The sequence below is a fragment of the Salmo trutta genome, chromosome 13 (assembly GCF_901001165.1).
Source record: "Salmo trutta chromosome 13, fSalTru1.1, whole genome shotgun sequence".
In the NCBI taxonomy this organism is placed as follows: domain Eukaryota; kingdom Metazoa; phylum Chordata; class Actinopteri; order Salmoniformes; family Salmonidae; genus Salmo; species Salmo trutta.
Genome location: NC_042969.1, coordinates 56389123 through 56410670, shown reverse-complemented (window position 1 = coordinate 56410670; position 21548 = coordinate 56389123). Strand labels below are relative to the sequence as shown.

At 45.4% G+C, this 21548-nt stretch overlaps 1 protein-coding gene across 1 annotated transcript; it reads left to right on the top strand.

The window, feature by feature from the left end:
* The first annotated feature begins 5308 nt into the window (after window positions 1–5308).
* Window positions 5309–20506, top strand: LOC115206104 (atypical kinase COQ8B, mitochondrial). Its single transcript, XM_029772696.1, has 15 exons — window positions 5309–5419; window positions 5808–5989; window positions 6205–6531; window positions 7012–7078; window positions 7415–7486; window positions 9360–9476; window positions 9672–9757; window positions 11848–11988; window positions 12362–12443; window positions 12611–12704; window positions 15555–15696; window positions 18071–18178; window positions 18536–18601; window positions 18821–18907; window positions 19212–20506. The coding sequence occupies exons 2-15, from the start codon at window positions 5810–5812 to the stop codon at window positions 19518–19520; spliced, it is 1878 nt and encodes a 625-aa protein (XP_029628556.1). The 5' UTR covers window positions 5309–5419; window positions 5808–5809; the 3' UTR covers window positions 19521–20506.
* The last annotated feature ends 1042 nt before the right edge of the window (window positions 20507–21548 follow it).

The window sequence follows — 21548 nt, the reverse complement described above, 5'->3', positions numbered from 1 at the left end:
GAATCCACCTGTTACCGCTGTCTGTGGTTGGAAACGGCCCCACTATGTCTACCCCCAGTCTCTCCATGGGCTCCCCTACTGGGAATTGTTGTAGGAGGGCGTGTGACTGACCTGGAGGTCCTTTTTTAGCAGCACACTCGTCGCACTGCCTACAAAAGTCCTCAACATCCCTCCTGTGCCTGGCCCAATAGAAGCCTTTACGCACGCGCTTTAACGTTTTGGAAACCCCAAAATGCCCTGCGCCAACTCCCCCGTGAAGCTGCTGTAACACGCTCCCCTGCAGCCTTTTGGGCACCACTACCTGCCACGTAATTTCTCCAGTCGCTGGCTTTTTCCACCCCCTCTGGAGCACTCCCTCAGCCACTCTAAGGACTGTGAATTTAGCCCACAGCCCCTTGGTGACTGGTGATAGAGGGGCTACTTCCCCCCACGGCGGTCGTCTTCTCTCTTCCACCCACCGCAGCACAGGACGCAGCTCTGCGTCCTCCTCCTGGCGACGCCTCCACTCCCCAACGTCCACAGCCTCAAGCTCCCGGCACTCTGTCACCCTCAGCTGACTCACCGTGGCGGTGACTCCCTCCTCCCTGCACAGTTCTCTCTCTCGCTCCACCCGTTTGGCGCAGTACCCACAGCCATCCTCAGCACACGGGCGGCGGGACAAGGCGTCTGCATTGCTGTGGCGAAGGCCGGCTCTGTGCTCCACCTGGAAGTCGTACGGTTGCAGCTCCTCCAGCCAGCGGGCAATCTGACCCTCTGGCTCCTTGAAGGAGAGAAGCCACTGCAGGGCGGAGTGATCCGTCCGGACCACAAACGGCAGGCCCCCCAGGTAGTACTTGAAATGGCGTACTGCTGCCACGACAGCCAAAAGCTCTCTCCTTGTCACGCAGTAGCGTTTCTCAGCCTTATCAAAAGTTCTGCTGTAATAAGCTACTACGTGTTCCCCATCAGGACCACGCTGAGCCAGCACAGCCCCCAAACCCTCATTGCTTGCGTCGGTGTCCAGGATGAACGGACGGTTCGGGTCTGGTGAGGCCAGGACAGGAGCCTCCATCAGGGCACGTTTGAGGGCCTCAAACGCCCGCTGGTGCTCTTCGGTCCACTGAAAAACAGTGTCCTCCTTGAGAAGGTGGTTCAAAGGAGCCGCTACCCCCGCAAACCCCTTCACAAACCTACGATAGTAGGATGCCAGCCCCAGGAAGCTCTTAACCTCTTTTTTTCCCCCTGGAACTGGCCACCCCCTCACAGCCTCTACTTTGTCTGGCATCGTGCTGATGCCCTCACCACCCAGCTGATGCCCCAGGAACGCCACCTCCCTTTGCATGAAATGGCACTTTCCCGGATGTAATTTTAGCCCTGCCCCCGAGATCCTCTCCAACACTCGCCTAATTGCCCCCAGTGCCCCCTCAAACGATGTGCCGTGCACCAATATGTCGTCTAGGTACACAACACACTCGTCTCTCGGAACCCCCGCCAGCACTCTGTCCATGAGCCTCTCAAAGGTGGCAGGAGCATTACAGAGCCCGAAGCACAGCACCTTGAACTGCCAATGGCCCCTATCTGTGGAGAAGGCCGTTTTTTCACGTGCCCCTGGCGAGAGGGGCACCTGCCAGTAGCCACTGCGCAGATCAAGGGAGGAGAACCACGAGGACCCTCTCACGTGGTCTAGCGACTCATCAATCCTCGGTAGGGGATAAGAGTCTTTAGTGGTGATAGAATTTAGGCCCCTGTAGTCAACACAAAACCTAAGTTTACCCCCTTTCTTAGGCACCATGACAACCGGCGCGGACCATGGGCTATCTGATGGCTCAATGAAATCAGCCCGCAACATGTCAACAATAGCTGTGTCTGCTGTTTCCCTCCTGGCAAGGGGAATACGACGGGGCCGAATTTTAATGGATCGGGCATCCCCAGTGTCTATTTCGTGCTGAACTAGGTGCGTTTGTCCTACCTCATCTTCCCCCCAAGCGAAGCTATCTTTAAAGTCCAACAGCAGCTGCTTTAACTGTCTCTGTTGTCCCTCATCCAGACCCTGACAGTTCTTCAGCCACACAGCCTCAACGGCGTCTATAGCTTCCTCCTTCCCCCCGTCGGGCTGATGGGGTGAAGGAGCCAGTGTGTTTTGGGCTACTGAGCTGCCTGTGCTTGCACCATGATAGGGAGTGAAGGCCGTCGCCGCCGGAGACAGCTGCTGGAATGGCACAACGACCAAGGGAGCAGCCGGGATGACCGGTGGAGTTTCTGCAAGCTTGGAGGAAGACGGAGGGACAGCCCTGCCCCCTGCTGGCCCTCCCGAAGTCGACATTCCCACTGTGGGCCCCCCCGACAGCCTCAAAGTGCCCGACACTAAGTCCAACTGAGCCCCACAGTTTTTCAAAAAGTCCATTCCCAGTATACAGGGGTCCTGCACCGCTGCTACCCATGCCGGACACCCCACAGTTCTCCCCCCACAGTCACAGGTAGCTGACACTTCCCTAACATGGGGGCTAGCTCCCCCGTGACAGTCCGTAGCTGGACAAGGGTCGGCTCCACCCGCACCCCAACAGGTAGTATGTCTGGTCTCACCAGGGTTACTGTAGAGCCCGTGTCGACCAGGGCCAAACATTCCACCCCCTCCACCTTGACGATGACATTACAGAAGTCCCCAACGGTGGTACGTCCCACCACAACTACCGGACTAGGAAACACGGCGGCAGCTACACCCTGGGGGAGCAGGTCCCCACCCTCTTGTCTGCGCTGCTGGGTACCTCTTTTGCTTACAGTGGGTTTGGGGGCGGGGGTAGTGGGTCCGCGCTGCCCCCTGCGCGAGAACCCGCCGTCGTTTCCCTGGTGACGGGGTAATCTGCCACACTCCCGCTGAATGTGGCCAGGCTGGCCACAACCCCAGCATACAATAGGAGTTGAGCTGACACTGCGACGCTGCCTGGAGCCCCTCTCCATGACAAGCGAAGCAGTCTTGACTAGCCCGCACAACTCGTCGGCCCACTCTGGTTTCGTGACCCCTGGCACCCCAGCCACCGCTGCTCTCACCTCTGGTTGACTGGCGACTTCCACCCTCACTCCCTCACCCCAGATCAGCTCCCTCTTCCTGGCTATCTCCACTGCAGCCCGCAGAGATGGTGGGTCCGCCATCTGAACATGCTTACCCAGTTCGGTGGAAGAGAGCGCTCTAATAAAACTGTCCCGTGCCAGCTCGTCTTGCACCCCAATCGGCATAGTTGCATAAGCCCGCCTGGTCAGGCTCAGAATACCACTTGCCAACGCCTTTAATGATTCCCCCTGAAGTCTCTTTTTGTTACTCAGTTCAATCCGCAGCATGTTGGGCTGCGCGTCGCTGCCGAAACGGCCCCCCAATGCCTCCACTAGCGCACCGTAGTCGCCCCTCTCGTCTGGGGCTAGCGTTAACAGGCATTCCGACGCCTCCTCTGCCAGGCTCAGGGCAAGCTGTAACGCTTTCGTCTCGTCAGACCACCTCCCGGCTGCAGCCAACAACTCGAATTGAGTGAAAAAAACTTCCCATTGACCTTATCCATTGAACTTTGGTAGTTTAGCCGCTACCGTGGCTAATGGCAATAGGCCGCCGCCATCTCTGTTTACATATGCAGGCCCCGCCATTTCCGCACCCGGTGACGTCGATATCCCCGTCGCCGTGACGTCTGCTCTCGAGCGGAGTGAAGGAAAACCAGCCAGTTCTGCCATCTTGCTGACTGACAATTTAACTCCCGCCATGTGGCTCTCCAGCTCATCTACGGCTGTCGCCGCCCGACCCTCCCGACCGGGTACCCCCGAGCCCACAACGGACACTTTGTCCGACTCTTCCTTAATTTTCTGCCTCGCCCCAAGCATCATGACCGTAGATGCGAGTTACGCTAAAGCCAACCCGGCCTATACTGAACAGCTAACTCGCCTAGTCTCGATCCCGTAGTTCGAAAGCACTTCTGACACCAATGTAATGACCCGGCTGGGTCATAAAAGGAAAAGAGACGGACTCCAGGTGTGCAGGTTAGAACACAGGTTTATTCCTAAACTGGGCTATTGTTGTGGCCACAGCCCACGCCGCTAAATACCGAACGTACACAATTACACCATGTCGGGTTAAGGGTCACCCCCATAAGAACAGATCAAGGCCCGAACAGAAAGAGAGAGAGATGAGACAGCAATCCCTATTTATGCATTTCCAAATCCCGCGGGATTACCCATCATACCCCCCACCCTTTCCCTCTGTCCTGACACATTCAACCCCTGCTAGTAGCCATGAGAACCATAACACACCCACGAACACAGAACACAATACCGGGTCGTTACAGTACTTTAGTGACACCAAGCAGACAATTGTATCAACATTTCTGGGGCTTGTTGAGTTGGAGGGAGGAGATGCCAAATCTATAGCCCGTGCTATTGTGGCTTTCCTAGAGAAGTGTTGTCTTAAAAAAAGAGAAACTCCTGGGGATAGGGACTGACAATGCTGCTGTTATGACGGGGATTAACAATGGGGTCCATAAAGTGCCGAAGGAGGAGTATGGCCTCAAATATCTGGTTTTTATTCGCTGTGTGTGCCACTCTCTGCAGCTTGCTCATTTGTATTTCTAAACATATTTAGGGTGTTTTTTACTCACGTTTTGTCTCTCCCACGACGTTATTATGCACATGGCCAATTATGCAAACAGGCGAAGACGTCATTTAGCGACTTTTAGGGCGGCCAATATCTACTTTCCTTACTGAGGAGTTGGCAACACTGGGTCGCTAGCTTCCCTTGCATTCATTCAATGCCACGGGCGCCAACAAAATCATACTCATTTTGACCAGACGGCTGGCGCTGGCTGGCTGCTGCAACATAGCATCAGATAGATGGGCTACGCATAAAGAGACAGAGGGGCACTGTTTCGCTCGGTTGGGCGCTTTCTCCGGTGAGATACATTTCGCCTCTTGCAAATTGAATGACAATTATGAGACGAAAGATAAATGATTGTATATATTTTTTCCTTGGTCAATTTTTGGGGGAAGCCTGGCTTTCCTTGGCATCCATAAATACACGCCACTGAGCATCAGCACCATCCTCAAGATTTTGTAACTACATTCCAAACACGTGCATGCTCCCTCATGATACGCCCATTAATATGTTATTGGCCATTCGGTTACCGTAGCCACACCTTTCACTTCTCTGATTTGTTCAGTGGACGGACTTTCCTCCGTCAATCATACATTAAATCATTGAAACGTGGCGTAGGATTGGTATAGTGATATTACGCCCACCTTCTCCTATTTTGCCCGGCGCAGTTGGACCACAGGCACGTCTGTCAATTTAGTCAAACCTCTATTTCCGGGTCTGAAAGCTGTTGCAAAACAGCGTCCATTGACTTCACGGGCAAGAGGACAGACATCAGCTACTCCAAATTCTATAGAAAGCATCCCTTCATCAATAGTAAGTGACTGACAATTCCTCGGTATATTTTAAACTATCTAGCTAAAGTTAACTAAGTGATTCATTAGCTGTGATGTTGGGGTGTGAAGCCTAACTAACTTAGTAGCTAGTGTGAACAACGTGCTTGGGTTAAATCTATTCATTCAACGTTACCCAAATAAAAAATCGAATTTTTGCCTATTGTATACGATTGTGTCGTAACTGCACCACTATCTTCACTTGGTAATTAAACGTTTTAAGTTACTTATATAGCCTGTGAGGAGTGCAGGTCGAAGTCACACGTGTGTGCATTACATGTCATGCATACTGAATCTTCTTCAATGATAAGCCAAGCTTAGACTAAATGTATAGGTAGCTAGATTGTTTAAAGTGTGTGTGTCCTTTGCAGAGATGCTAGCTGAGGTGTTTCAGGTGCTGCGGGGAGCAGGGAAGGTTGGCCAAGCGTTTGCCAACACCCAGGAGGAGATGCTGAGGCTAATGGCCTGTAACTCCACGCTGGGCACTGGGGTCAAAGCTGCCCAGGAAGTGGTCGAGGGCGCCATGGGCACAGTCATGGGTGGTTCTGCCATGGTATGGTCACACGGGAGAGAAGGGGGCCTTTCTACACACATCAAATAAATAAATAGATGTACATTGGAGACATTATCACAGTTCAATGCCCTTTTCAGCTTTTAGGCTGCATAAAGTGTTCTAGTACTCTGCCAAATACAATTGCGTGCACCATGGTGTCTATTGCCTGCAGTGACATTGAATGAGGCACTGAATGTGACGTTTTCCATATTCAGCAACAGTCTGTCAAGAATGATGTGTTCCCTGATGCTGAGGGATGGGAGGAAATGGACCCGGATGAGGCTGCTAAATGGGCGGTGGGCTCTGAATTCCCCCCAGGCCCAGGGGCCACAGAGATGCCCAGTGGAGTTCCTCTCAGCCCAGTCCGGGGTCCAGGGGGAGCAGGCTTGCCTGGCCAAAGTGCCCGGTTCCTGCACATCGCCTCGACGCAACGCCACACCAGGTTTGTCCATGACTCGGTAGTGGCCAGACTCACCCCAGAGGACATCAAGAAGGCCAGGGAGTCCAAGCAGGCACTCTCCAGGCCTATTGTTAAGCAGAAGGTCAGTGACGTAGGCTTACCTCCTGATTGTCTGGGCTGTTCCACTGACTGGGTTTTGGGCTGGCTTTTTAGTTGTAAATCATGATGGCGACATTGGGGGTTAAGTTGGTCTTTGCTATATTAGGAAATAATTTCCCAATTTTCTAAAGAAGTATGCAATGGCGGTCTTTATACATAGGCCTACTGTACTGTGCTTCTCATGAATATTGTAAATCTAAATATATCCTCTGGGATGAACCAATTTTATATAGGCCTACCGATGCGGTACTGTATTACTCCAGGTATGTGCTATAGCTGAAACACGGTGGCATGTAGTCTCTCAGGCCCTTATGTTATGTAACATCTCTTACTGTGCAGTGTTATCCTTTGGCACGAGACGGGGGTCTTTTAGCCTAAAATAATTTAATGTTGTAGCTCAAATTAGCTAATTTGATTATGTTTGGTGTTAGATATTGTTTTAATGGAAGTCTCATTTTTACAGCTTAGTGATCGTGCAAGAGAGAGGAAGGTCCCTGCCACAAGAATCAGCAGGCTGGTCAACTTCGGGGGTAAGAGTTTCACTGCAATGAATGGAAATCAACCCAAGATATTGCAGTTTTATTAGGTACACCTATAGGATTCTATTGATAGAATGCCATACAACAGATGCCTAAAGAAACATGACCCAGCCAGCATGCAGCTATATTACAATCAATCAATCAATATTTCTAGTACATTATTAAATCAACCATTATAGTCATTACAGCCCAGTCCCTATGACCTTGAGACTTAAATGGCACATGTGTATGATGGCCAGACAAAGGAGAGACCGGTGTGCGTCTCAAGTGAAACAATGTAGGGGTTGGCACACTTACAATAGTTCCTTATGTCTGTCTTGTTGGCAGGTCTGGCAGTCGGGCTGGGACTAGGTGCCATTGCGGAGGTGGCGAAGCAGTCTATGGGAGCCAAGCGTGCAGGTACAGTTAAAGTCGGAAGTTTACATACACCTTAGCCAAATTCATTTAAACTCAGTTTTTCACAATTCCTGACATTTAATCCTAGTACAAATTCCCCGTCTTAGGTCAGTTAGGATCATCACTTAATTTTAAGAATGTGAAATGTCAGAATAATAGTAGAGAGAATTATTTATTTCAGCTTTTATTTCTTTCATCACATTCCCAGTGGGTCAGAAGTTTACATACACTCAATTCGTATTTGGTAGGGTTGCCTTTAAATTGGGTCAAACGTTTCGGGTAGCCTTCCACAAGTTTCCCACAATAAGTTGGGTGAATTTTGGCCCATTCCTCCTGGTGCAACTGAGTCAGGTTTGTAGGCCTACTTGCTCACACTCATTTTTTCAGTTCTGCCCACAGATTTTCTATAGGATTGAGGTCAGGGCTTTGTGATGGCCACTCCAATACTTTGACTTGGTTGTCCTTAAGCCATTTTGCCACAACTTTGGAAGTATGCTTGGGGTCATTGTCCATTTGGAAGACCCATTTGCGACCAAGCTTTAACTTCGTGTCTGATGTCTTGAGATGTTGCTTCAATATATCCACATAATTTCCAGTCCCTCCTGCAGCAAAGCACCCCCACAACATGATGCTGCCACCCCCGTGCTTCACGGTTGGGATGGTGTTCTTCAGCTTGCAATCCTCCCCCTTTTTCCTCCAAACATAACAATGGTCATTATGGCCAAACAGTTCCATTTTTGTTTCATCAGACCAGAGGACATTTTTCCAAAAAGTACTATCTTTGTCCCCATGTGCAGTTGCAAACCGTAGTCTGGCTTTTTTACGTCGGTTTTGGAGCAGTAGCTTCTTCCTTGCTGAGTGGCCTTTCAGGTTATGTCGATATAGGACTCGTTTTACTGTGTATATAGATACTTTTGTACCTGTTTCCTCCAGCATCTTCACAAGGTCCTTTGCTGTTGTTCTGGGATTGATTTGCACTTTTGCACCAAAGTACGTTCATCTCTAGGAGACAGAACGCATCTCCCTCCTGAGCGGTATAACGGCTGCATGGTCCCATGGTGTTTATACTTGTGTACTATTGTTTGTACAGATGAACGTGGTACCTTCAGGCGTTTGGAAATTGCTCCCAAGGAGGAACCAGACTTGTGGAGGTCTACAATGTTTTTTCTGAGGTCTTGGCTAATTTATTTTGATTTTCCCATGACGTCAAGCAAAGAGCCACTGAGTTTGAAGGTAGACCTTGAAATACATCCACAGGTACACCTCCAATTGACTCAAATTATGTCAATTAGCCTATCGGAAGCTTCTAAAGCCATGACATTTTCTGGAATTTTCCAAGCTGTTTAAAGACACAGTCAATGTAGTGTTTGTTAACTTCTGATGCACTGGAATTGTGATTCAGTGAATTATAAGTGAAATAATCTGTCTGTAAACAATTGTTGGAAAATGACTTGTGTCATACACAAAGTAGGTGTCCTAACCGACTTGCCAAAACTATAGTTTATTAACAAGAAATTTGTGGAGTGGTTGAAAAACGAGTTTTAATGACTCCAACCTAAGTGTATGTAAACTTCCGACTTCAACTGTAGGTTCCTCCATGCATCTCTGAAACAGACCCTGAGATGAAGATGATAGATAGTCACTGGAGGTTGTTCGTTTGGCCACCAGGCTGGCATTGTGTTGAATCTGGACTGATTTGAAGTTCCTCTAAATATGGCTTGGTTCACCATTGAATGTTATGATATACAGTATTTCTCATGTACGAGTGTAGTTACTCCGGTCTTGCTCATGAATTCAGACCTTAGTTTCTTTTACTCTATGCTTGCTTCTCTCCTTCATTCTGATTCCGTAATAAACTCGACCATGTCTCTCTCAGAGGGTGCCCTGTTAGACTCTCCTCTCCTGTCCGAGGCCAATGCTGAGAGGATAGTGGACACCTTGTGCAAAGTCAGAGGGGCAGCCCTCAAAATAGGACAGATGCTCAGTATTCAAGGTATAATGGTCTACCCTTCCTTCTGTCACCCATCACATTTATCTTTGATGAATTCAATTGGAATACTTGTTGGATGGTTATGCTGTATCTATAAAGTCATTATAGATGCTATATTACATCCTATGTAAATTATTACCAAGTCAACACATTATGCATACTAGGTAAATTTAACACGTGTTGTGTTCTTCCCTGTAGATAACTCCTTCATAAACCCCCAGCTACAGAAGATCTTTGAGCGGGTCCGACAGAGCGCGGACTTCATGCCCGCCTGGCAGATGAATGTGAGTCTCATCGTGCACTAGCGACTCCTGTGGTGGGCTGGGCGCAGTGCAAACACCGTACACCGTAGTGCTAGGTGTACGGTGTTTCCTCTGACACATTGGTGCGGCTGGCTTCCGGGTTGGATGCGCACTGTGTTAACCTCTGGCGCATGTGGGACGAACTCGTCCCACCTACGTAACAGCCACTGAAATCCAGTGGCGCGATTTTTGAATCGTTAGAAATACTATTACTTCAATTTCTCAAACATATGACTATTTTACAGCTATTTAAAGACAAGAATCTTGTTAATCTAACCCCACTGTCCGATTTCAAAAAGGCTTTACAACGAAAGCAAAACATTAGATTATGTCAGCAGAGTGCCCAGCCAGAAATAATCAGACACTCATTTTTCAAGCTAGCATATCATGTCACATAAACCCAAACCACAGCTAAATGCAGCACTAACCTTTTATGATCTTCATCAGATGACACACCTAGGACATTGTGTTATACAATACATGCATGTCTGTTCAATCAAGTTCATATTTATATCAAAAAACAGCTTTTTACATTAGCATGTGACGTTCAGAAAAAGCATAACCCCCGCAAACTTCCGGGGAATTTACTAACAGTTTGCTAAATTACTCACGATAAACGTTCACAAAAAGCATAACAATTATTTTAAGAATTATAGATACATTACTCCTCTATGCACTCGATATGTCCGATTTTAAAATAGCTTTTCGGATGAAGCACATTTTGCAATAATCTAAGTACATAGCACGGCATCACAGGGCTAGCTATTTAGATACCCACCCAGGTCAGCCTCCACCAAAATCACATTTCCTATAAGAAAAATGTTCTTACCTTGCTTGTTCTTCGTCAGAATACACTGCCAGGACTTCTACTTCAATAACAAATGTTGGTTTGGTCCCAAATAATCCATCGTTATATCCAAACAGCGACGTTTTGTTCGTGAGTTCTAGACACTATCAGAATGCTTCATCACGGTGTCGCGCATGGCGCATTGGCGTGACAAAAATGTCTAAATATTCCATTACCGTACTTCGAAGCATGTCAACCGCTGTTTAAAACCAATTTTTATGCCATTTATCTCGTAGATAAGTGATAATATTCCGACCGGGAATATGCATTGAGCCTAAACAGCCGAATTAAATTTCTCCTCAGGAGCGAATCGTGCACGCGCCTCATTCAAAGGTCCTCTGAGCCGCCACTTGCCAAAGCCGATAATGTGTTTCAGCCTGAGGCTCCCTCGTCAACCTTCAGTTATTTCCCGGGTTCTGAGAGCCTATCGGAGCCCTGGGAATTGTCACGTTACAGCTAAGATCCTTACTTTTCAATAAACAGATGCAAGATGCACGACTCCTTGTCAGACAGGGTACTTCCTGCTTGAAACCTTGTCAGGTTTTTGCCTGCCATAGGAGTTCTGTTATACTCACAGACACCATTCAAACAGTTTTAGAAAATTCAGTGTTTTCTATCCAACCCTGAACAATAATATGCATATTCTAGCTTCTGAGTTGGTGTAGGAGGCAGTTAAAAATGGGCACATATTTTTCCAAAATTCTCAATACTGCCCCTATCCCAAACAGGATTATTAAGAAGCAGTGTGGCTTGGTTTGGTTGTGTTTCGGAGGACGCATGGCTCTCGACCTTCGCCTCTCCTGAGTCCATGCGGGAGTTGTAGCGATGAGACAAGACAGTAACTACTAACAATTGGATACCATGAAATTGGGGAGAAAAGGGGGTTAAAAAAAACAAACTAGGCAAGTCAGTTAAGAACAAATTCTTATTTACAATGACGGCCTACACCGGCCAAACCCGGACGATGCTGGGCCAGTTGTGCGTTGCCTTATGGGACTCCCAATCACGGCCGGTTATGATACAGCCTGAATGCGAACCAGGGTGTCTAGTGACGCATCTAGCACTGAGGTGCAGTGCCTTAGATTGCTGCGCCTATCGGGAGTCTTCTTGAACTTCAGATATTGTATAGTAATATTGGACATTTCACTGCTACGACTGTTAGCAAGTCATTTTGGAATCAAATTGGATTTCAAGACTGTCCGCTCTGCTGTGTATGTGACTGCAGAAAGTTCTGGAGGAGGAGCTGGGTGCGGGCTGGAGGGAGAAGCTGTCGTCGTTTGCGGACAAGCCCTTCGCCGCTGCCTCCATTGGCCAGGTGCATCACGGGATGCTGCAGGACGGCAGGGAGGTCGCCATGAAGATCCAGGTGAGGGATGCCATACATATCCTTTGGCATTCAAAGAGAACCAGGCTCCAATTCCAGGTTCAGTATTATAGTAGCAATAGTAATGGTATCAGTCAATGACCCATGAATAGAGGAGGTTTTATTTGTCATTGTAAAATGTAGATTATTTATCTTTGTCTGAAAAAATAAAAGATCTACCTAAAATCCTGACCCCTGGTTAAGGGTTGGTTGTCTTTTTTTAACAGTTACTTGTAAAAAAAGGTTATTGTTCTGGTAAAGAGATTATCGCAGTGTTTTGTCATGGGAGCTCTAAAATTAGATTGTTGATATTCTCAGACAGTCTTTGTTCTTTTCTCATGTAATTCTGGATGTCTGTTCTCTCTCTTCATTGCAGTACCCAGGAGTAGCTGAGAGCATCCACAGTGACATCAACAACCTGATGTCTGTTCTGAAGATGAGTATTGTTCTACCAGACGGTAAGGGTTCAGAAATCCAAACTAATAGTAATTTATTCAACTTATATAGCGCTTTTCATTACTAAAATAATCTACTTGAATGCTTTGTAGTGAGAAAGATGTCCTAGTACTTGGGAAAATGCCCTCAGGAGGCTGCCTAACTTACATTGACATTTATTTTCTCACAGGCTTGTTTGCAGACAGTAGTCTAGAAGTCCTTCAAAGAGAGCTTGCGTGGGAGTGCGACTACAAGAGAGAGGCGGAGAGTGCCAAGCATTTTAAGTAAGCCCTACACCACTGAGTCTGTCATAAAGCATGATGTCTCTTCAGAAGGATAATTAACTTGAATAGCCTGTAGTAGTCCTCTTAGTGTATCCCAGTCCTTCTCAAATAGTGGGGCGCGCCCCCCTGGGGGGGCTCGGAGCGATGCCAGGGGGGGCGCGTGACCCCGGGGAACACGCTTTTTTTTGCCGCGTAGTAGTTTTTTTTTAACCGAACAAGAGCACACAGCACAGAGCAGGAGATATGAAGTGCAGATAACAAACCCTTAAGAGACACCATGGAAAAATATTTAACAGGGATGAGAAGAAAGGCGGAGAGAGACGGAGATAATGAGACAAACGTAAGTCTCCCGAAAGCTAAGACGAGGAAATATGACGAAGCGTATGTCGCGCTTGGCTTCACTGTGACTACGGTGGGAGACGAGGAAAGACCGGTATGTTTACTGTGTCTAAAAATGTTGGCAGCGGACTGCGTGAAGCCAAATAAATTAAGGCGTCACTTAAAGACATTACACCCCAATCACGCTTATAAGCCGCTTGAGTTTTTTTCAGCGAAAACGTGCCGAATATTGTCAACAATCGTCCCGCTTTGTGAATGCTACTTCAGTAAACCAGCGAGCACTGTTAGCATCATATAAAGTGGCGTACCAAATTGCTCAGTGCAAAAAACCCCACTCCATAGCAGAGGAGCTGATACTGCCTGCAGCATTAGACATGGTCTCTGTCATGCTGGATGACGCAAGTGCTGCAAAAATAAAAACTATCCCTCTGTCCAATGACACTGTCGCCAGACGTATAAATGACATTGCTAACGATATTAAAGAACAGCTGGTAGATAAACTCAAAGACAAACGTTTTGCCTTACAGTTCGATGAAGCAACTGACAGCAACAAAGACTGTTTGTTTATCGCTTATGTACGTTTTGACATGACAAACTCCCTGTGTGAGGATCTACTTTTTTGTAAATATGTCAGAGACAGAGCCACAGCTGAAGAGCTATTCAAAATGCTGGACTGCTTCCTGACTGAGAATTGGCTAAAGTGGGAGAACTGCATTGGTGTTTGCAGTGATGGTGCACAGACCATGGCAGGGATGAGAAAAGGACTTCGGGCACTCATCAAGAAGGCCTCACCTAATGCTGAGTGGACACACTGTGTTATACACAGAGAAGCACTGGCATCAAGGCACCTTTCCTCTGAATTAAGTGAGGTTATGACTGACATTGTAGGTGTAGTCAATTTTATAAAGACCAGACCACTAAAAACAAGAGTCTTCTCTGCTATCTGTGAGGAGATGGGAGCTGAACATCAAGCTGTGCTGTTTCACAGTGAAGCAAGGTGGCTGTCACGAGGAAAAGTCTTGTCCCGAGTTTTTGAGCTCAGAGAGCAGATAAGAATGTTTTTGGAGCAGCAGCACAAGTATGACATCACAGAAAAATGTAGTGATGAGAACTTCCTGGCAAAACTGGCCTACCTGAGTGACATATTTGGAAAGCTAAATGAACTAAATCTACAGCTTCAAGGGAAAGATAAACACCTCCCTCAGGTCACAGACAAGATCAGCTCTTTCACTCGAAAGCTTGCAATGTGGGGCAGGCGACTTGATGAAGGAAATACTGATTCATTCGAGAACCTGCATGAATTTGTTGACACTACTGACTATGATGCCACCTCAGTGATTCCATATATTAAGGAGCATATTTAATCACTGATGGGATTCTTTAAAAAGTACTTCCCTGAAAACAGTTCCCAATATGACTGGGTGAGAGATCCTTTCAATGCACCAGCTCCAACTGGTTTCAGCTCTGCAGAGGAGGACCAGTTCATTGATATGACGTCTGACTCCACATTGAGACTGAGGTTCACATCACAGACACTGAGTGAATTCTGGCTGAGTGTAGAGAGGCAGTATCCACTCTTAGGGCAGAGGGCCATGGGCATTCTTCTTCCTTTTGCAACATCTTATCTTTGTGAGACTGGCTTCTCTGCTGTTGCTGCACTGAAGACCAAGTACAGGTCCCAGCTAAACATTGAGCAGGAGCTGAGAGTTGCAGTATCATGCTTCAAACCCCGCTTCGAAAAGCTGTGCTCTGCAAAACGTGCTCATTGTAGCCATTAATCCTGACTTCCTCATTTTGATTTAAAAAAAAAAAATCAGCACAAATTGTTTTATTCATTTTTGTTTTATAGGTCAAAATGTTTCATATATTGTGCTCCTGAGTTAATGTTGCTGATCAATTTGAATTTATTATTATTTATTGATTATATTTAATTTTATTTTTCAGTATCAAATGGTCAAAAAATGTTTACAGTTTAAATAAGGGTTTAATTTTTTTTTAAATTTCTGGCAAATTGATGCACTTGAAGTCTTTTCTGTTACAAACTAAAAAAAACAATGTTAATAAAGTTATTCTTTGTTGTAAGTTGATCTATATTTCTTTCTTTTTTCTTTTTCTTTAATGTTAATAAGGATACAATGTTATGCAGAGGTGTACTTATAACAATTTTATAGACAAATGATACTATTTACAGTCGCGGCGGAGAGTTGGGGGGGGCGCGAAATGTTTACTTCTTCCTAGGGGGGGCGTAACAGAAAATAATTGAGAAGCACTGGTGTATCCAAATGTTACTATACAGTGAGTATAAATTAAATACCACTTTCCACAGTATTGGGGAAGCTGGCCCTCATGTGATTTCTATCTTTATTTATTTCAGTTCCTGTCAGGATGATACGCTCTCTAATGCACTGTGAATCTGATGGTAGTACAATTTGTGGGCCTGTTGTGTATTGAGGCATAGCAATGTACCAGCTCAGTCCTGTTGAGCAGATTAATGATTTCTGTCTGCCTCAGGTCACTTCTGGCGGATGACCCATTTTTCCACGTTCCATTTGTGGTGGACGAGCTCTCAGGAAGGAGGGTTCTAGCCATGGAGCTGGTGTCAGGGTTACCGCTGGACAGCTGTGTGGATCTGGATCAGGAGACAAGGAATCAGGTTAGAGTTGACCTCCACCCAAGAGAATAAACATTGGGTGAATGTGGTGTATGGCCATTTTCCTGGTAGCGCTGTGGGGTGAAGTTGTGGCCACATCATTGCCTAACTTTAGTCTAACTCAGTGACTGGTTTACTGACTGGAGACCTTTTTTTGTAGCTCTGACTGCCCTTAACCCAGAGTTTGCCAAACTCGGCCCTTCGGACCCCAAGGGGTGCACGTTTGGAGTTTTTTGCCCTAACACTACTAGAGGTCAACCGGTTATGATTTTTCAACGCCGATACCGATTATTGGAGGACCAAAAAAGGCCGATACCGTTGTAATTGTCATTATTTGTAATAATGACAATTACAACAATACTGAATGAACACTTTTATTAACTTAATATAATACATTAATAAAATCTATTTAGTCTCAAATAAATAATGAAACATGTTCAATTTGGTTTAAATAATGCAAAAACACAGTGTTGGAGAAGTGCAATATGTGCAATGTAAAAAAGCTAACGTTTAAGTTCCTTGCTCAGAACATGAGAACATATGAAAGCTGGTGGTTCCTTTTAACATGAGTCTTCAATATTCCCAGTTAAGAAGTTTTAGGTTGTAGTTATTATAGGAATTATAGGACTATTTCTCTCTATACCATTTGTATTTCATATACCTTTGACTATTGGATGTTCTTATAGGCATTATAGTATTGCCAGCCTAATCTTGGGAGTTGATAGGCTTGAAGTCATAAACAGCTCAATGCTTGAATCAGCGAAGAGCTGCTGGCAAACACAGGAAAGTGCTGTTTGAATGAATGCTTACGAGCCTGCTGCTGCCTACCACCGCTCAGTCAGACTGCTCTATCAAATCATAGACTTAACTATAATATAATAAACACACAGAAATATGAGCCTCATTAATATGATATGGTCAAATCCGGAAACTCATTTCGAAAACAAAATGTTTATTCTTTCAGTGAAATACGGAAACGTTCTGTATTTTATCGAACGGGCGGCAACCCGAAGTCTAAATATTGCTGTTACATTGCACAACCTTCAATGTTATGTCATAATTATGTACAATTCTTGCTAATTAATTATGGTCTTTGTTAGGAAGAAATGGTCTTCACACAGTTCGCAACGAGCCAGGCGGCCCAAACTGCTGAATATACCCGACTCTGCTTGCACAGAACGCAAGAGAAGTGACACAATTTCTGTAGTTAAAAGAAATTCATGTTAGCAGGCAATATTAACTAAATATGCGGGTTTAAAAATATATACTTGTGTATTGATTTTAAGGAAGGCATTGATGTTTATGGGTAGGTACACATTGGTGCAATGACAGTGCTTTTTTTGCGAATGCGCTTGTTAAATCATCACCTGTTTGGCGAAGTAGGTTGTGATTCAATGATAATTTATCAGGCACAGTATTGATTATATGCAACGCAGGACAAGCTAGTTAAACTAGAAATATCATCAACCATGTGTAGTTAACTTGTGATTATGTGAAGATTGATAGTTTTTTTTTTTATAAGATAAGTTTAATGCTTGCTAGCAACTTACCGTGGCTCCTTGATGCACTCGCGTAACAGGTGGTCAGCCTGCCACGCAGTCTCCTCGTGGAGTGCAATGTAATCGGCCACAATCGGCGTCCAAAAATGCCGATTACCGAATTGTTATGAAAACTTGAAATCGGCCATGCCGATTAATCGGTCGACCTCTAAATACTACACAGCTGATTCAAATGATCAAAGCTTGATGATTAGTTGATTATTTGAATCAGCTGTGCAGTGCTAGGGGAAAAAACCAAAATGTTGCACCCCGTGGGGTCCCGAGGACAGAGTTTGGGAAACCATGCCTTAACCGTTAGATAGGTTGCTAAGCTATGACTCTGCAGACCACCTGTATAATGTGCTCTGCTCAGTTGTCATTGATATGAAGATATGCATTTCCCTCCCAAACCCTGAAGCAATGAATCATACGCCATTGTCTCTACACCCAGAAGTAGAGGAGTCATTCATATTTATTAGAAGTGATTGTGGAATTTGGTTTAAAATGACTCCAGGGTTCTTACTTTGAACAGACAACGTTTCGCTCACGATTCAGCACCTGTGGCGTTGGGATTAAATGAAAACGACAGATAATGGAGAGCATTATTAATACTTTAAAAGGACGCTCTAAAACCACATTTCTGACGCAACACTATGCACATGGCTCATTTTGACCAGCAGGGGGCAGTATCCCAAGTCGAGTGGTGACACGGATATCACTCACACTATGTAGGGGGTGCATCCCAAATGTCACCATATTCCCTATTTGGTGCCATTTTGGGACTCAGTTTAGGAGTGATAAACTGCCCCCTGTGGTCCCACATCTCCTCTCCCGTACAGATCTGCTTCAACATCCTACAGCTGTGTCTGAGAGAGCTCTTTGAGTTCCGCTTCATGCAGACGGACCCCAACTGGGCCAACTTCTTTTACAACGCTGAGCAGAACAAGGTGAGAGGGCGAGTGAGCCTGTGACGAGATGCTGGAGGTGTCTCATCTGGCACCCTATTCCCTATATATAGTGCGCTACTTTTAACCAGAGCCCACAGGGTGTGCTGATTTTTATGTAGGGAATAGGGTGCCATTGGGGACTTAACCTCATTCATCAGTACCATGACTCTGACCTTCAATCATGTTTTTGTATTAAATAGCTTAATAATGGATTTATGAATACATGTACATAAAATGTATCATACATTTTCATAAGAACATACCACTTTATTCCCCGCATTCATGAACATGTGATGGCGATTGTTGTTTTGGTGGGGATGTTTCATTGTTAAACCTCCACCCACGTTGTGTCTCCAGATTATTCTGTTGGATTTCGGTGCGTGCCGGGATTACCCTGAGGCCTTCACAGATGATTACGTACAGGTAAATTAATCTGAGTCGTGTGCATTAACACCCAACGAAAGAAAATGGACCGAAGCAGGGATGGACTACCTTGACAACGTTTTGCTACGGTGTGCCCTAATGACAAATCCCATGAATATTTTAGACCCAGGAGCACAGCATATCACACAGCATATCAAATGGCTTTGATTTTGTTCTCTGTAACTTTTTGATGACGCAAGTTGGTCTGTCTGTGTCCAGGTGGTGCACGCAGCCTCCATCGGAGATAGGGAGACTGTGCTGGAGAAATCCAAGGACCTCAAGTTCCTCACAGGGTTTGAGGCCAAGGTAAGAGGGTATTTTTGTGCAGTGATAACCATAGTGTCATGAAGCGTATACATTTTTTGTGTGGTTTATGACATCACCCTTTTCTCTCTCTGTTCCCTTTCTCCTCTTGTTCTACTGGGCGGTGTTGTGTACATAGCCATTTACTTTTCTACACTTTTGAGTCAGTAATAAAAACAGAGGGACATATAATATTATACATTTTAAGACCATCATAAAGGTTCATACATTCTTATAACAAGTAATAAAGCATTACACATGCAGAGTGTTACCGAGTTGTTGTGTTGAAAATGCCCCCTCTCCCCAGGCGTTCCAGGAAGCCCACGTGGAGGCAGTGATGATCCTGGGCGAGGCCTTCGCCAACTCTGACCCCTTTGACTTTGGCACCCAGAGCACCACGCAGCGGATCCAGAGTCTGATCCCCGTCATGCTGCGTCACCGCCTCACCCCGCCCCCCGAGGAGACCTACTCCCTGCACCGCAAGATGGCCGGCTCCTTCCTCATCTGTTCCAAGCTTGGCGCCAAAATTGCCTGCAAGGACATGTTCCTGGACATCTACAACTCCTACCAACAGCGGCGGCTGGAGAAGGAGCAGGCTGCCCAAGTTCAGGCCTAGATGGGGTCAAAGGTCATTACTAGTAGTCACCCTCTGACAGCACCCTAGTGGGCAGAACTCCCATGGCTGTGGACTAGGTTTATTTAAGAGAGGGTAACTGTACTACATGGGTGATCTACTGACTCCCAGTACTTTGACTGTCAGTGACTTGATGCCACTCCACCACTCAATGATGTGGGCTGTAGTGGTAGGTGGAGTGGTAGGCGGAGCGTCTGCTTGTATAAAAGAACACAGAAAGAAACTCTGGCATTTGTGTGATTGAATCACTTGAGATTGGTGTTAATAATATTTGTTTAATGTAAAGGTATCAAGGCCATATAACTGATTTGAGCTGTGTCTGTTGGGTGGAAAAGGTAATATGTTTTGAGTGTTGGTTTGTGTTTTTGATGTGCCCTGGTACAATGGTTTCCAACGAACTGTCATTTTAATGCAGATTGATTATTACATGTTAATGCCACAAACATGGCATTTGTTTCTGAAAATGGCATTGTTTGTACTAAAAGGCATTTTGACACTGGTTATTTGGACATAATTGTACACACTACAAATATTACTCTTTCAAATATTGTTGCAATCTTCCAACAGGTCTATTTTTGGCTTAAAAAAATGTTTGGGAGATTTACTATTTAATGGCAGAAAATATCTTCTATACTAGTCTCAATATACAAGGCTTATTTCAATGCCTTGTTGGGTTGCAGTATTAAGCCATCTTGTGAATGTATTTCCATGATATGTTAGAAGAGCAGTGTTTGTATGTATTTTAAAGGACTGTTTGATGGAAACCATAGAAGATGTCCTTAAACAGTATAATAAAATAGTCCTGCTAGATGACGCCAACTGTAAAAAGCCTCGGCATAAATATGTGCGTTGACATTTTCACATGATATGCTGTACATGCACTTTGGGACTATACTTCCGCTCCATATGACAAATGATTATTCTGTGGGTTTCCATCCTTGCAATAAAATGGAGACCTTTAGCCACTGGCTAGCTGTTTAAACAGGGTTTAATTCAGACCCAAATGGGCTGAAATGGGGAGGACTAAGCTCAATTTCTCCAATAAGACACATTCATTTTGTTGCAACGGTTTGCACTAATGAATATACCCCTGTGCTAGCAGGCACCTGCTAGTAATGAGGTAATTTTCCTGCTCAGTAGGTAACATGAAAACCTTTTGACATCTTCACTCTGATTAAGAGTTTGGGCAGGGAAGTGAAGTGAACATTAACTAACTGGCTCTTGTGTTACTGTATATGCTACTAAACTCTTTGATGTTCACAAGGAGAAGCACTGTAAGGTGCACACAGAGATGAAGGTTTGCTGCTGTGAGCCCTAGCTGTTGGACTCCCTTCATCACTCATTTTACATTTACATTTTAGTCATTTTGCAGATGCTCTTATCCAGAGCAACTTACAGTAGTGAATGCATACATTTTTCTTTTTTTTTTCCCATACTGGTCCCCCGTGGGAATCAAACCCACAACCCTGGCGTTGCAAACACCATGCTCTACCAACTGAGCCACACGGGACCTGTGAGTCATTCACTGTTCATGTCTCTGAACTGAAATAGAGTAGACCTTCCAGGGTCTACATACACAACATTATGATAATACACCCTAGCACAGTATAAGACATCAGTGTATTTGTTTGAAAACCTTAACTATTCTTTATGAGAAGAGGAGTGCTGCACTGAAGTCCTGTAGGCACAAGCTTTAAGTTACACAAGTACGCATGTAGGGCCAAACGAGTATGAGTGTTTGTATTAATTGCCACTTCTTAAAACATTTATTAACTAAGATGTAAGGACTAGCACATACACTGGGAAAGGAAAGGCTCAGTGATGTAGTATAGCGTAATGGAAAGTTGGATTGCAACAGGGCTAATAATGACCAGATGGTTTTAGTTTATATCGGCATGAAAATTGACATTTTATTAGGCACATAAATTATTAGCACATTCCACTGTGTCTTGCTAAAAGCTGATGATGTCTACTGAAACCACAAAGTCATTTGAGGAAAACTATTTCTTA